Raw genomic sequence first — 14,936 nt, forward strand, 5'->3', positions numbered from 1 at the left:
CATGGGGGTGAGTAAATTATCAGCAAAAGTTTTTTGTTTTTATAAAAGTAAACTACTCCTTTAAGACTAAAGTTTCACAACTAAAATCTAAATATTAAATATGCATTTATCAGAGAGGTCTCAATCTCAAACAAACTACTCTATTCGATGATCCATGTTATTCAAGTAGATGCCTTAAGTTGCATTAATGAATGAATTTCCACAAAATTCATGAAAATACATTCAGGTAAATAATACTGTAGTCGTTTATTGTAAATCAATCATATTAGAGTTTATGATTGCGCTGAATAAAGAAAGCCATAGGCTACACAGTTTGTAATTAGGGCGTACTTTTTATTACACTCCTGGCACCTTATTTTACTGTTTACATAATTCAACGTGTGGTTTAAACTGAAAGAATTGCTAAAAATTCAAATGTCTCGTTCTCTTTCAAGCATTTATGCGTAAAATGTACGCAAGTATGAGCGGAAAGAGCTGGTTCGAGGCGAGCGCGCCCCCGAATGCGGAAGTGCACGGGTCGCGCGCACTGCTGAATGGACCCGTGAGGAACGAGAGTTCACGAGTCGCGATTTAAACTGATCATCAAGTCCATTCACTGGGTCATTTCGAGCCTTATCTTCCACTCTAGAGTAAGTAAACACGTTCAGCTTTAGAGTAAGACAACACGACTGTGTTCATGGAGAAGCTCGGTTTAAATCTAGACATTGCACTGTATTGTGGGCCAAACAAACATTGACTTTGTGAGTTAAAATGCAAATGAATTAAAATAGAGAAATACCTTAACTGTAAATGTCGTTTGAAAGCCAATTCTTTAAAGGCAATGTTTTCCCATATGAACATGTGAGATAGCTGTAAATGTTGGGATAGCTCTTGTTAAATGTTTTGTAACTACTTGTAGAACAGATATTTGACCGAACAGGTGAGTAAATTTAATTGTATAATAATAATAATGTGTTTTATCTTTGTTTAATAAATGTCAGATTGATTCAGGCAGATAAGCAGGACCTCTGATTGGTCGAGCAGTTGTTTACATCACGTGATTAAAGATTTTGCCAGTTCAACTGCTCTATTGAATTTTAACTACTTGGTTGTATTATTAAATCTATAAATAGCTACTTGTTTGTAATTTTGTTTTGTTAAAATACATAATTAGCTCACGCACACTGTACAAATCCTAGTCCTTGACAAGCTTTCATTCTTAAACTGATAAAACTGCATCTATTTGTCGTTTTATTCGACGTTACTGCTGAATATCCAGGGTAAGAGCTGTCTTAGTTGGACAGAATCAAAACAAATAATGAAATTAAAAATTATATGTTGCTGAATGTCTGAACTCTCCATTACATACATCTATCTTATTTTCAATTTTGGCACACAACCATAACACATAAAACATACACGTAAAATAATGTATTTAAAACATTAAGAACACACAATGTGTGAGAAATAAGTTGAACACATGCCATCTGATGCAGAGTTCATTGGCCGAGTTACATTTGATCTTTAATTAAATCGATTGCTATTTGTGGACTAAGACCAACAAGAGAGTCACGGTCAGTCATCAAATAATGGGAAACTAAATGCAATACAAATCAATATTTTGCAGTTTTGTTGAACCCTTATCTTTGTGATGAGATATGCAAAATGCGGTCATTGCCAAAGGTTTAGAAAAGCAAAGAGTGTTTTGAACTTGCCCAGTATTGAACGAGAATTGATTACATTAATAATCTCTGTAATTTTAACTATAGCTACCCACAAAGTTTATTTTTTTAATGAAATTATTTAGTATATGAAGGGACACTTCATTTGAACAATTGTGCAATAATTGTAATTAAAAAAAAATTGTATATAATATTTATATATAAATATTAAGAGAAGTAGGTTTTTTTTAGACTTTCAGTTGATAAATATTAACATTTCAGATAAACAACTTGTTAACAGACTAGATTCCTCAGGTATGGTCCTTTGTGGTCTGTATTACTGGGGTGATGCACGTTACAAACTTATAATTATAAATAAGACCACGGCTGCTGCTAACAATTATTTCAAAGTGAGAATTGTGGCAAACTTTATTTAAACTGCCTCACTGGTTTCACATCAGAGCTGTGGTGTATCCCGCTGCACCTGTTTTCATCCTGTTTGCCTACCGTCCGTTCGCCAAGCCACTCCTTACCTCCACGTCAACATTGCTCATTTCCTAAGCAAAGTGTTTCCGTGGCCTCAGTGGATCCTGTCAGAGTTTGACAAGCTGGTGAGTGTCTGCTGCTTTGGGTCCCAAAAATGGTTGTGTCTTAGGTAGGACTGTTTTATAACTTGCTTGTATTTTTTGTTATTGATGCAATCGTCTGTTTTTAAACCATTAAGCTTAGAAAAAATAGCTTTTTGAGAATCTACCGGATTATATTTGTTGTTTAGAAACTTTAATGTAATTGCGGGAGAGATTGAAATAGCCAACCTTTACTTCTGTTGTGTCAAAGAATAAAGTGGCTAAGACTGACAGTTAAAGGTAGCAATTGAGAAGAAGCAGGGTTGCTAAACAGGTTTGTCACAGAGGAGGGGTAAGAGGATTAAAAACTAACACTAAACACCAGTTTCTTGTTTATTTAGTTGTATTATTCAGTAACGTGATGTAGTTGAGTGTGACGGAAAAAACGTCGAGGGTCTCTACAAAATTTAAAGGAAACACATTTAAATTGCTTGTAATGTACTTTCAGCTTTTGTTATCACATAAAAAACCCCAATAGGGAGATCTTGCACCAGCCTGAAGGGGTTTATTCTGTGATAACAATCGACTGGATGTACATTATCCCGATTATTACACGGCTAATTGCCACATAGTAATTAATTAGCCATCAAATATTGACTTTGAGTTGAGATTTTTTTTATTAGCTCTTTAAACACAAAGCCTCTGTGAAGAAAGCAGTTGCTAGCAAGCGGACACTTAAGGGATACGGTATACAGTCATAGCACTTATTACACAGCCTTTCGTCACATAAATAATTATGGAGATAAGAGATATTGATTTGAGATTAAACGGTTTTACCATCATACCTGTTTGTTATCGTATAATCCATTACAGTGTACAAAACAATCGTCACAAAATGGCAGCGGCTGCATTTGTATGAAAAAGATTGAGTCTGTGATAACTGGATGACATAATTAATTAACTGTACACAAAATATTGATTTGAGTTTTAATGTTTTATTAGCTCACCAAACTCAAAACTCCCACGAGGAAAAAATGTTTCTTCCAAACGTATAGCACCGATTTCAGTAACCCGGATGAGCCTGTGTTATCAGTTTTTACCAGGAAATAACATACCGCTGGATGGAGCGATTGACCAATCAGAATCAAGTATTCCACAGAGCCGTGCAATAATGGTACATGTACATCTTGACTGATCGCTTGGTCCACCATAAACGTAGCTTAACCCTGATGACTCAATGATTGGCCTACTCTGATCTGATTGGACAGATGTCTCAATGATTGGTCTACTCTGATCTGATTGGTCTGATGACTCAATGATTGGTCTACTCTGATCTGATTGGTCTGATGACTCAATGATTGGTCTACTCTGATCTGATTGGTCTGATGACTCAATGATTGGTCTACTCTGATCTGATTGGTCTGATGAGTCAATGATTGGTCTACTCTGCTCTGATTAGTCAGATGACTCAATGATTGGTGTGCTCTGATTGGTCAGATGATTTTGGCACGATCTGTTTGACGTAGGGTGTTGTGGGGATTCGTAAACGACAACAGGCATTGGGACGCAAGATTCGATTGTATTATCTCGTATAGTGTGTCATAGTGGGCGACAACGTGCGTCGCGTCTGTGATGCTTTACGACATCACGACAAAAAGACTAGCATGTTTAATTTTTTTTATGGTCGCCCACGACAGTTCTGTCACATGTATGAGGTTGACCAATAGGAGCACAGAAGCTTTTCCGTACACAACTTTCAAAAATGGCGAAACGAAAGAGAGACGATGGTGCCAACGTTAAAACTAAAAGTAAAAATATATAAGAAAAGTACATTTTACCTCAAGTTCTCTTTGGAGGATTGACAGCCCATACTGTCCCCTTCGAGCAATCCAGGAACGTGTCCATTGTCGGGTTTTCTTTCTTTTTTTTTTTTTTTTTCTGAACACTGGACAGCACTCATCGCCTCATCCATTGTTTGTTTACGTTCGTTTCCGGAAGTCACTCGCTACTAGTTTCGCCTTCTCGATGACATCACGCGCACCGTTAAAGACGGCAGGAAGCAACGTGTAATCTGACATGTGTCTTGTCCACGACACGACAAGATTTTAGGAGTCAAAATCGCGTAATCTGACACCCGAATTGACCCGTCATATTGACCCGAACTTTACTCTGTTTTCCTGTGTAGGTGTGGCTGCCGTCCCTCCCTAATGCCAGTTTCTCCAGGCTATGCACTTCTTAACCATAATGAGTCTATGAACTCTCTGCGCATCTCTGTTGGAGGGCTCCCGATGCTGGCTTCCATGACCAACACCACAGACCCCCGCTTCCGCATCAAATGGAGAGCCATTGTGGTGGTAGCATCAGCGCTAACCCTCGTCCTCCTCATCTACATGCAGCTTTTGCCCTTTCACCCCCATCCTAGATATGGCTCAAAGTTAAACCATCATGAGGTGAGAGCAGAGGACCGCTACAATGACACGTACCCCCTCAGTCCACCAGAGCGCACAGCCCAGGGCACGCGCTACCGGATAGGGGTCATTGCCGACCTGGACACAAACTCGCTCAGTGACAAGAAGCTGACCTGGTTTAGCTACATGCTAAAGGGTCACCTCCTGGTGTCGGAGAGTGGAGATACGGTGGCTGTCGAATGGGATCAGGAAAGGGTGGTCTTGGAAAGCCACCTGGCAGAGAAGGGTCGGGGCATGGAGCTCTCCGAATTAGTGGTGTTTAATGGCAAACTGTACAGCGTGGATGATCGTACGGGTGTAGTATATAACATTGAAGGACTTAAGGCGGTGCCCTGGGTTATACTTCCAGATGGGGATGGCTATGTTTCAAAAGGTTAGTACTTCTATTGTACCTTTTTTTTCAACCAAAATGGTGCTGTTACTGGGACCTCTCAGATCCATCCAGAGTGTCCACAGACTTGAGAGCATTGAGAATGGATGCACCATGTCACAAAGCTCGAATTTGTGGGATGCACATCCAGGGCACGAAGCTCCTGTTCCCCCACATTCCAAAGATGCTCCATTGGGTTGAGATCTGGTGACTGTGGGGCCATTTTAGTACAGTCAACTCATTGACATGTTCAAGAAACCAATTTGAAATGATTCGAGCTTTGTGACATGGTGCATTATGGTGGAACTCTTAATCTGCCCCCAAACAAACATGCATTGCTGTCTTTGTTTGAATCAAATTTTGAGGAAATAAATTAGTGCCCCTATTATGCTATTTTAAAGGTTTCAAATTTTATTTTGGAGTCTCCTACAATAGGTTTACATGCCTTCAAGGTCTGATTGGTCAAATGACCGAGCCTAATGTGATTGGTGTACTCTGCTCTGATTGGTCAGATAACTCAATGATTGGTGTACTCTGCTCTGATTGGTCAGATGACTCAATGATTGGTCTACTCTGCTCTGGTTGGGCAGATGACTCAGTAGAGCAGTGTTTCCCAACCCTGTTCCTGGCAGCACACCAACACTGCGCGTATTCTTTGTCTCCCTAATCAAACACACCTGATTCAACCAAGCGTGCCTCACAAGCCCTCAAAAGTGAAGCCAAAACGTCTCGATCGCCCCCCTGTGGCCGGTCCTAGTATAGCTCATAACCCCCGCCTCCCCATGTTATTCAATGGGACGCGAGACCAACTAAACAATTAAATTACACTTCACATATCCTTTTTCAAAAGATACTTTCTGTCATTTGCTGTAGTTTCTATCACGTTGATGTAATTTCAAGTGTTCGTTTTTAAAATAAGTTTGTTTTTAGTTAGTTATGTGATGATAAAATAATGGTGCTCCGACATCATGATTGACAGCTGTGATTGACAGGTTATCTGTGCGAGGTAGTCACTGAAGCACCAGCCGACTTTTTTAATAATGTTGATTATGTGGTTATAGTAGTTGTATTTACCTTATTTTAACGAGGTTCTGCAATCAACAGACATCATTGGAGAAGAACGAAACAGACAGAGGACACTTAATGAAAGTGCGGGCGTGTGCTTGCGTTTGATTCAGCGAGAATGAGGGCGCGGCCTTGATTTCGGGGCTTTACTTCCTGCTCAAAACTGCGCATGACTGGTCCCAAAACACGCATGTGCGCAGACTCAAGTCCAAGATGTCAGCGTCATATCGAGACACTGGCGGCTTCAGTTTACTCTGATGGAAAAGAGCGAAGGGGCGTCGTCCATCTTTTTTTACAGTAAAATGGTAAATGGTAAATGGACTGCATTTATATAGCGCTTTCATAGACCCAATGGCCACCAAAGCGCTTTACAATTTGCCTCACATTCACCCAATTATACACCCATTCATACACCGACAGCGACGGCAGCCATACAAGGCTGCCATCCAGCTCGTCGGGAGCAGCTGGGGTTAGGTGTCTTGCTCATGGACACCTCGACACTTGGTCAGGTGGAACCGGGGATTGAACCACCAACCTTTCGGTTTGTAGACAACCTACATGAACCACTGAGCCACTGCCGCCCCAGTCTATGGATTCAACTCATCAGCTCATTAACCCATCTGATTATGAGCTGATGAGTTGAATCAGGTGTGTTTGACAAAGAATACGCGCAGTGTTAGTGTGCCGCCAGGAACAGGGTTGGGAAACACTGCAATAGAGAATCACAGTCCCGCCCACAGCCCGAGAGAGCGTTGGTGCCGGAAGTAAATTTCCCATTCATTTCTCCCATTGACATTTTGTAAAATCCATATCTAAAAAGTATTAGAGCATGTCTCAACATATCATTTCGAGTGAAAAAATTAAGAGAAAATCCCAAAAAAGTCAGGGGTACAAGCCTGTGTACATATTTTCATTTCCGAGTAAAGGAACTACTCATCCCATAAACCAGCACGCCTAACTAAAGTCGACTGAAGCCACCGTAAAAGAGCCTTTTGAGCGACTTCCAAATCTGAATCTTTTTCCTCTAGTGAATTTTATATAGTGAATTTGCAGGGAAACTCCTTTACCTCGATTTACTGAAGCAAACACATTTGCAGCTGCACATGCTAAAACACTGAGTTTCTAGCTCGCTCATAGACTGTGCTGCGGCAACTGCACATCCAATGGCGCGGAGGCATCTCAGAGGTGCGACCAATGAACTTAGCCCTACGTCATTACACGATCTTCAGTCTGTCACGTACCTTTGCGGGGTTTCAGACACGTGACACGACTTCCACCAATCAGATGCATCACTGTGGGATTGTGGGATTATTCAGGATTGTGGGTAATGAAGTACTTATCCAATACATCGAGAATAAAAGGCATTTATCATAAAACAAGGTTAGTGCCCCATGAACTTTTGGCGTTTATATGAGCATATACAATCGCTTAGTACAGCCGTAGCTGGTTTTAAATCTACCATGTATGGTAACGTTTTTATGGCTTATATCTCAAATGTCAATGGAGAAATTGTATTGAATTTTTACTTCCAGCACCGGCTGTGGGCAGGACTGTGATGCTCTATGATTGATGTACTCTGCTCTGATTGATCAGATGACTCAACGATTGGTGTACTCTGCTCTGATTGGTCAGATGACTCAATGATTGGTCTACTCTGATCTGATTGGTCAGATGACTCACTAGCTGCGTTTACATGGACCCTTGTAATCGGATTGACGGCTCAATCGGACTAAAAAACCTTCACGTAAACACCATTGAGCTCGATCCGACTAGAATTTCGATGGGATTGAAAGGGGTGGTTTACTCCTTTTGTAATCCGAGCGAGAGAACATGTAAACACCTGATTGGATTGAAAACCGAAACTAAAAGGACTGCGCATGTGGAATGACGTTGAAATAGCGTAATGACGTGCTGTTCTTCCTGTTGAATAAAGTGTCATATAAATGACTGTTCCGTTATTAAAAAATTCCCATTTCACTCCATGTCTGTGAAGTGAAGCAGGACAACGTCCCACCAGTGCTTGTTTTACATTCTCATCCACACACGACTTTTGGGCGCGGGGTTTTACTGCGTGATAAATACAATCAGCACGGCAAAACGGTTCATGCTCATCGTCTCCAAATCATGACCAGAGACGGATAAAAAATAATTCTGTTGTTTAAAACAAATACCGAACCAATAGGGGAAAATAGTTATGCTTATGCGTGAACAGTGGCATATTCGTGCAGTGTGCGCATGTCAAAGAATCAATTCCGATTTGAATCTTGTGACATATAAGCGCGCACATCAACCCGATCACTTGATTTATCATTCATGTAAACACCTTGATCGGATTCATCAATCGAATAGATTTCATTCCGATTATGTCCATGTAAACGTAGCTAGTGATTGGTTTACTCTGCTCTGATTGCTCAGATGACTCAATGATTGGTGTACTCTGCTCTGATTGGTCCGATGACTCAATGATTTGGTCTACTCTGTTCTAATTGTTTAAGCAGTCCAGTTTATTGTAATTGGTCAACCATTTACAGCGCATGTCAACAACCAAACAGCCATTACCATATCTAAATTTCCTCAGCAATCGCACACACAGTGATCCGAACAGTAACAAAGTTCCTTTTCATTTGGAAGTGCATCAAAGTGGGTTTACTTTCGCAGTGCAGAAAACAGCATGTTCTTGACATGTCAACAGCATAAACCAAACTCTTCCAGCCTTAGCTACAACTACAGTGTTAAAGGGTAGGTCAAAGTAGACCTTGTCTGTGGCCAGCCAGTGAAGAATATAATCACTGGTGACTCCTTTCAGGCAGTTCAGAATCAGTACTGTCTTGTGAATGAGACATTAACTTATTTTATTGTGCACTTTGATCTTTGAAACTTTGCAGACCTTTGACATACACAAATAATTAAATTACACACACCACATGAAAGGTACATTCCAAAAAAAGCATAATCGGGGCATTTTAATTTACCACCTTTAAATGTACCACTCCTTTAGTGTAATGGTCAGAAACTACTGAAATACACTCGCCTAAAGGATTATTAGGAACACCTGTTTGACCCCCTTTCACCTTCAGAACTGCCTTAATTCTGTGGCATTGATTCAACAAGGTGCTGAAAGCATTCTTTAGAAATGTTGGCCCATATTGATAGGATAGCATCTTGCAGTTGATGGAGATTTGTGGGATGCACATCCAGGGCACGAAGCTCCCGTTCCACCACATCCCAAAGATCCTCTATTGGGTTGAGATCTGGTGACTGTGGGGCCATTTTAGTACAGTCAACTCATCGTCATGTTCAAGAAACCAATTTGAAATGATTCGAGCTTTGTGATATGCTGCATTATCCTGCTGGAAGTAGCCATCAGAGGATGGGGACATGGTGGCCATAAAGGGATGGACATGGTCAGAAACAATGCTCAGGTAGGCCGTGGCATTTAAACGATACCCAATTGGCACTAAGGGGCCTAAAGTGTGCCAAGAAAACATCCCCCACACCATTACACCACCACCACCAGCCTGCACAGTGGGAACAAGGCATGATGATCCATGTTCTCATTCTGTTTACGCCAAATTCTGACTCAGAGAAATCGAGACTCATCAGACCAGGCAACATTTTTCCAGTCTTCAACCGTCCAATTTTGGTGAGATCTTGCAAATTGTAGCCTCTTATTCCTATTTTTTAGGGGAGATGAGTGGTACCCGGTGGGGTCTTCTGCTGTTGTAGCCCATCCGCCTCAAGGTTGTGTGTGTTGTGGCTTCACAAGTGCTTTGCTGCATACCTCGGTTGTAACGAGTGGTTATTTCAGTCAAAGTTGCTCTTCTATCAGCTTGAATCAGTCGGCCCATTCTCCTCTGACCTCTAGTATCAACAAGGCATTTTCGCCCACAGGACTGCCACATACTGGATGTTTTTCCCTTTTCACACCATTTTTTGTAAACCCTAGAAATGGTTGTGCGTGAAAATCCCAGTAACTGAGCAGATTGTGAAATACTCAGACACCAACAACCATGCCACGCTCAAAATTGCTTAAATCACCTTTCTTTCCCATTCTGACATTCAGTTTGGAGTTCAGGAGATTGTCTTGACCAGGACCACACCCCTAAATGCATTGAAGCAACTGCCATGTGATTGGTTGATTAGATAATTGCATTAATGAGAAATTGAACAGGTGTTCCTAATAATCCTTTAGGTGAGTGCATATGTAAAATAATTAATCAAATTCAAAGCAATCAATTTACATGATATCTGATTTCAGTTGTGGTTTCTTCTTTGGCATTCTCTTACACAGGGTTTAAGGCAGAGTGGCTTGCAGTGAAGGACGAGCATCTGTATGTGGGGGGTTTGGGGAAGGAGTGGACCACCACCGATGGAGAAGTGCTGAATGAAAATCCCGAGTGGGTCAAAGTGGTGGGAATCCACGGAGATGTACAGCACCACAACTGGGTTCCTAAGTACAACTCTCTCCGCAGAGCTGCTGGCATCAGTCCGCCTGGTGAGCGGTAGACATTCACTCACATGCAGTGTGTGTTTGTAGCGAGCAGTCAATATTGTTATGCTTGGTATTTTAAAAAATCATCAATAATGAGTGTAGTCCAGTGTAAAACATTTATTAAATTAGGAATGTTGTTAAATAAATGATATTTAGCCAAATTGGCAAAAAGCCACTTCCCTGTTCACTTTCCACTCTGGCTCAGTCTGTGAGACGTCATTTTTTCCATCAGTAATGTCCGCACAGCTCGATTTTTGTGTCAGAGTGGACAATTTATCACTTTTGAAAGCTTCTTTAAAGCAATGTGTACTGTATAAAGCACCATATAAGTAAAGATTGTAAACTAAGGTCCTCTGGGAACGTTTCCATCCATGCTTATTGTCAATTGAGTGGGGATGTTTAAATTAATTAACCAATCAGTAATACTCTTGATCAGCTTTACCAAACGTAGATGTTTTTCCATTAAGAAATGAACATTGTTATTATGTTTTGATTGATATTGTGAAGCTGCTTTGATGCAATCTATATTGTGAAATGTGCTGTATGTACTTGTTGTGAATCCTTTATTTTTCTGGAAAATAGGCTTAATTTTCCTTATGGAAAATGTGAAAAATGAATAATTTTAGGGTAAAAGATTCCCAAGTACTTACAGTAGTCTCTTAGATTAAATGCTTCAATGCCAGTCCTTGCTCATTTCCTCTCTGTGGTCATCTCAGGGTACCTCATACACGAGTCTGCAGCATGGAGCGACACATTGCAGCGCTGGTTCTTCTTGCCGAGGCGTGCCAGCAGCGAGCGCTACGACGAGACGGCAGATGAGCGTCGCGGCACCAACCTAATGCTCAGCTGCTCCCCAGACTTCCAGGACATTAAAGTGAGAAACGTTGGCCCCCTGAACCCTACACACGGCTTTTCGTCCTTCAAGTTTGTCCCCAACACAGACGACCAGATTATTGTTGCCTTGAAGTCTGAGGAGGATGCTGGGAAAATTGCCTCTTACATTGTGGCATTCACCCTGGATGGCCGAATCTTGCTTCCTGAAACTAAGATTGGAGATGTGAAGTATGAAGGACTCGAATTCATTTAGTGTGAAAGGGATTATCTGGAAGTAAATATGTGCCAAGTACTGGTAAATACCTTTTGTCTAGATGATGGACATCTAGATTGGTTGAAATAGTTCAGTGGCGTTCGAATAATGCCAACTAACTATTGGCAGACATTAAAATGTGGTTGTGGTTATAGAGGAGACTGAAGAAATTAGGACATGTTGACTCTTTAATTGTTTTGAGAGACTTATCTGAGCCTTCATCAAGAGTTTTTTCTTTCTTTGGGTTTTTTTTTTCACTACCATTTTCAGCAACGACCTATAGTGGTTTCACGCCAGTACTGTACTTACAGTGTAATGAATGTAACTGAATGACGTGATAGACTATAGTGTATGTATAAAACAGTTTACTCCACACACATTATTGGTGGTAGCCATGTGGTATTGTGAATGGGTTTTTTTTAATGGTGCACTGTTTTTTTTTACTTTATTGATCAATATGTTAATAATTTCAGCTACTTTAAAAAACAAACTGATCCGTCACAATTTAATTATGAATGTTCTTTTTCATTAATACGCCACAGCTATTTATTTGTTGTTGCTGTTTTTTTTCTTCCTGAAAACAACAGATTGCAGGTTTTTAAGAAAGCTATTAGTGCACCTGGATTTTGTTTAATGTCAAAATGCTGTCCCAGTCAACATTTCTATGTGGGTTTTTGATGGGCTGTCACTTGGGCCCTGCTTGGGCAACACAAATGGGTCCCATGTGGAGCTGATGGACAAATGTATATGCCCATGTATGTTATCCCATATGGGCACATGATGGGTCCATTGTGGCTCTAACCCAGCTAACATAATTTTGTTATAAAAACGTTCTCTAAATATTCAGTGTTGGTTCTGGGAACGTGAAAAATGTCCAGTTTTCTTGACGTTAGAGGAACGTGTTTTAAAAGGTATAATGTTCCTCAAACGTTCTTTAAACGTTATTTTCAATTAAAAGTTCAACATGATAGTGATGTTGATTTCTAACATTCCAAGAACATAAAAATGTCCAGTTTCCTGAACGTTACTACACAGCAAAGACTCAAGAGTGTTAAAGTGTTAAACTTTGATTGTTAAACACTCAAGAATGTTAAAGTTAATGTGCTAATTAAGTTATTGATCGAGTGATGATTGAGCATTGTTGAAAAAACCTGATAATAACAAGCAGAATCACTGAAGAAGAAAACTCTAATTTTAGTTACCATTATGGAGATCAGTGTTTGCTTTAGTTAAACATGTAAAGTCCAACTACCCAATTAAACCTAACACTGATCTCCATAATGGTGACTAAAATTTGAGAAAATATTTTTCACGTTCCAAGAACCAACTCTGAATATTTAGAGAACGTTCTTATAACAAAAGTTCTCTTGTCCATTTAGATGTTCATTAAATGGGCTCACTTGGGTCGCAAATGGGTGCTAATAATGGGGCTGAGCTGGGCTACACACAAAACCCAACACATGGGTGATCACACTGACTGAACCTACAAATGGCTCCATTATGGTTTATAATGGGATCACAGTGGGTAAAAAGTGTGCCCCATTTATTTTATAAATACATTTTTAAAGAGCCCCTATCATAGCATTTGAAATGTTCCTATTTTTGTTTTGGGATTTCTCAAAAACAGTTTAACCTGCATGCAAGCATAAAAAACACTTTATTTGTCTTATAATATGCATTTATTTTTAACTGATTTGCTGAACGAATCCCAAATGATTCGTTCGAGGATTCATTTTCCCAAACACCTCCTTTGAGTGACGCGAATCTATGGCGATTGGTGAAAATGACCCAATCAGTTGTTATTGGTAAACCGTAGGCAGAGACTGTCGGCAACGGAACGCCCATAACCAGGATTATAGCTTGTCAAGTGTTGAAAATTGTACATATTGTTTGAACAAACGTGTCAGAAAAAGTGCACTTTCCACACGGTCCCTTACTCGCGTCTCCGTCAAGAGCAAGCTTTCCCGGCGAAACTCACATTGCGAATCCACATTTGAATTCATGTATGTTTTTGAATGATTCGTCATTAAAATGATGAGAACACAAGGTTCGGGCTATACTGTTGTAGTATCGTTGCAAAAATGAACTCTGACCACTGATTCTTCACATGCTCGTCCCTGGGCAATGAAAACAAGTGGCTGAACTGACTTTGCAATGTAGAACACAGCGTCTTCTCGACATGATGCGATTCAGCTGAAGTTTTTGAATCATATTAAAAGTTTACACTCCCGTCTGCGCACAGTTGTTGGGAGCGGCCAATGAGCTAATTTTTCTTATCTACGTCACGATGTAACAGCTAATGACTCGTTTTAAAAAACAATTCATTTCATAGACTTAGAGTCGACTCTCTCTTTTGAAAGACATTAACTTTATATACGGTGCACTTTCAGATATAAATCTTTGCAGGATGTTTTCATTCCCTTAGAGCTATATTACACACTATATGAACTGTCATTTTCAAAAATCCAAGGGTTAGGGTTATCTTTAAAGATTCTAGTTAGAACACTATCAATGAACAGTTCAAATATAAAATTGAGTTAAATATAGCTAAGATGAAAAAAACATAAAAACAGCGCACCTTTTCCAATTCTTGAACACCGGAGCAAAACTCCAGTGGACATTGAATTACCTCACCATCAGTTAATTTAGCAGAAGCTTCTTTTAATCTTGCTGGGTAGTTTTGCGTTATTTGCACTAATTAATCACTGATAAATTTCCATAGATGAACATTTTATGGAAAGAATTTAACATACTCTGTTTGAAGAATTTCAGGGCACTCGAATTATAGTGGTGGGCTGCTCATCAGAGTGGTGCATGACTTGATAATCTGATATTCAATTTTTTTATTGTCACAATTGCAATGCTATCGAAGAAATATTTTTATTTTAAAGCCTTTTCAAAGCAAAGGTGGTTGTTTGTGGTTAAATTGAAATTAGTGAATGGTTATCCTTTCTCCTTTGTATCCACAAGAAAGATGACCAACATAGTGCTGCAGGAATGAGTGTACTTTGAGAGTTTTACATTGACAGTTTATTTTGATAATCCATTGCATGCATCATTAAAAGCCTTAAAATGAATACTTTGGGCCTGGCTGAGAGTGGATCTTGATCAGATCAGATTTGTCTGACCATGATATTGAAAGATCTCTGGTAATTTATTCCAACCAAATTGCAACTTCTGTTCAACGTTGAAGTCCAATGTCTTGATGTTACATTGACATTAAAGAGGAACGACACTGACAAAGATAA

At 39.9% G+C, this 14,936-nt stretch overlaps 1 protein-coding gene across 3 annotated transcripts; it reads left to right on the top strand.

Annotated features, from left to right (window-relative positions):
- The first annotated feature begins 487 nt into the window (after positions 1 to 487).
- Positions 488 to 12,065, top strand: cant1a (calcium activated nucleotidase 1a). Of its 3 annotated transcripts, none has more exons than XM_039667196.2 (5): positions 499 to 629; positions 2,102 to 2,295; positions 4,392 to 5,047; positions 10,401 to 10,604; positions 11,318 to 12,065. In XM_039667196.2, exons 3-5 carry the CDS (start codon positions 4,414 to 4,416, stop codon positions 11,686 to 11,688), a joined length of 1,209 nt encoding a protein of 402 aa, XP_039523130.1. In that variant the 5' UTR covers positions 499 to 629; positions 2,102 to 2,295; positions 4,392 to 4,413; the 3' UTR covers positions 11,689 to 12,065. The 3 variants fall into 3 exon arrangements, with proteins under 3 accessions (XP_039523128.1, XP_039523130.1, XP_088985028.1); XM_089128902.1 differs by having other exon boundaries at positions 2,102 to 2,251; XM_039667194.2 differs by lacking the exon at positions 2,102 to 2,295 and having other exon boundaries at positions 488 to 629.
- The last annotated feature ends 2,871 nt before the right edge of the window (positions 12,066 to 14,936 follow it).

This window comes from Pimephales promelas, chromosome 3 (assembly GCF_988280905.1).
Source record: "Pimephales promelas chromosome 3, fPimPro1.hap1.1, whole genome shotgun sequence".
Lineage (NCBI taxonomy): Eukaryota > Metazoa > Chordata > Actinopteri > Cypriniformes > Leuciscidae > Pimephales > Pimephales promelas.

What these genes read in the sequence shown, in the direction of transcription:
- cant1a (XM_039667194.2), top strand. Translation starts at nt 4,414, where the DNA reads ATGCCAGTTTCTCCAGGCTATGCACTTCTTAACCATAATGAGTCTATG. An exon ending in GGATGGCTATGTTTCAAAAG is followed by an intron (nt 5,048 to 10,400) that starts GTTAGTACTTCT and finishes TCTCTTACACAG; the next exon opens with GGTTTAAGGCAGAGTGGCTT. An exon ending in TGCTGGCATCAGTCCGCCTG is followed by an intron (nt 10,605 to 11,317) that starts GTGAGCGGTAGA and finishes TGGTCATCTCAG; the next exon opens with GGTACCTCATACACGAGTCT.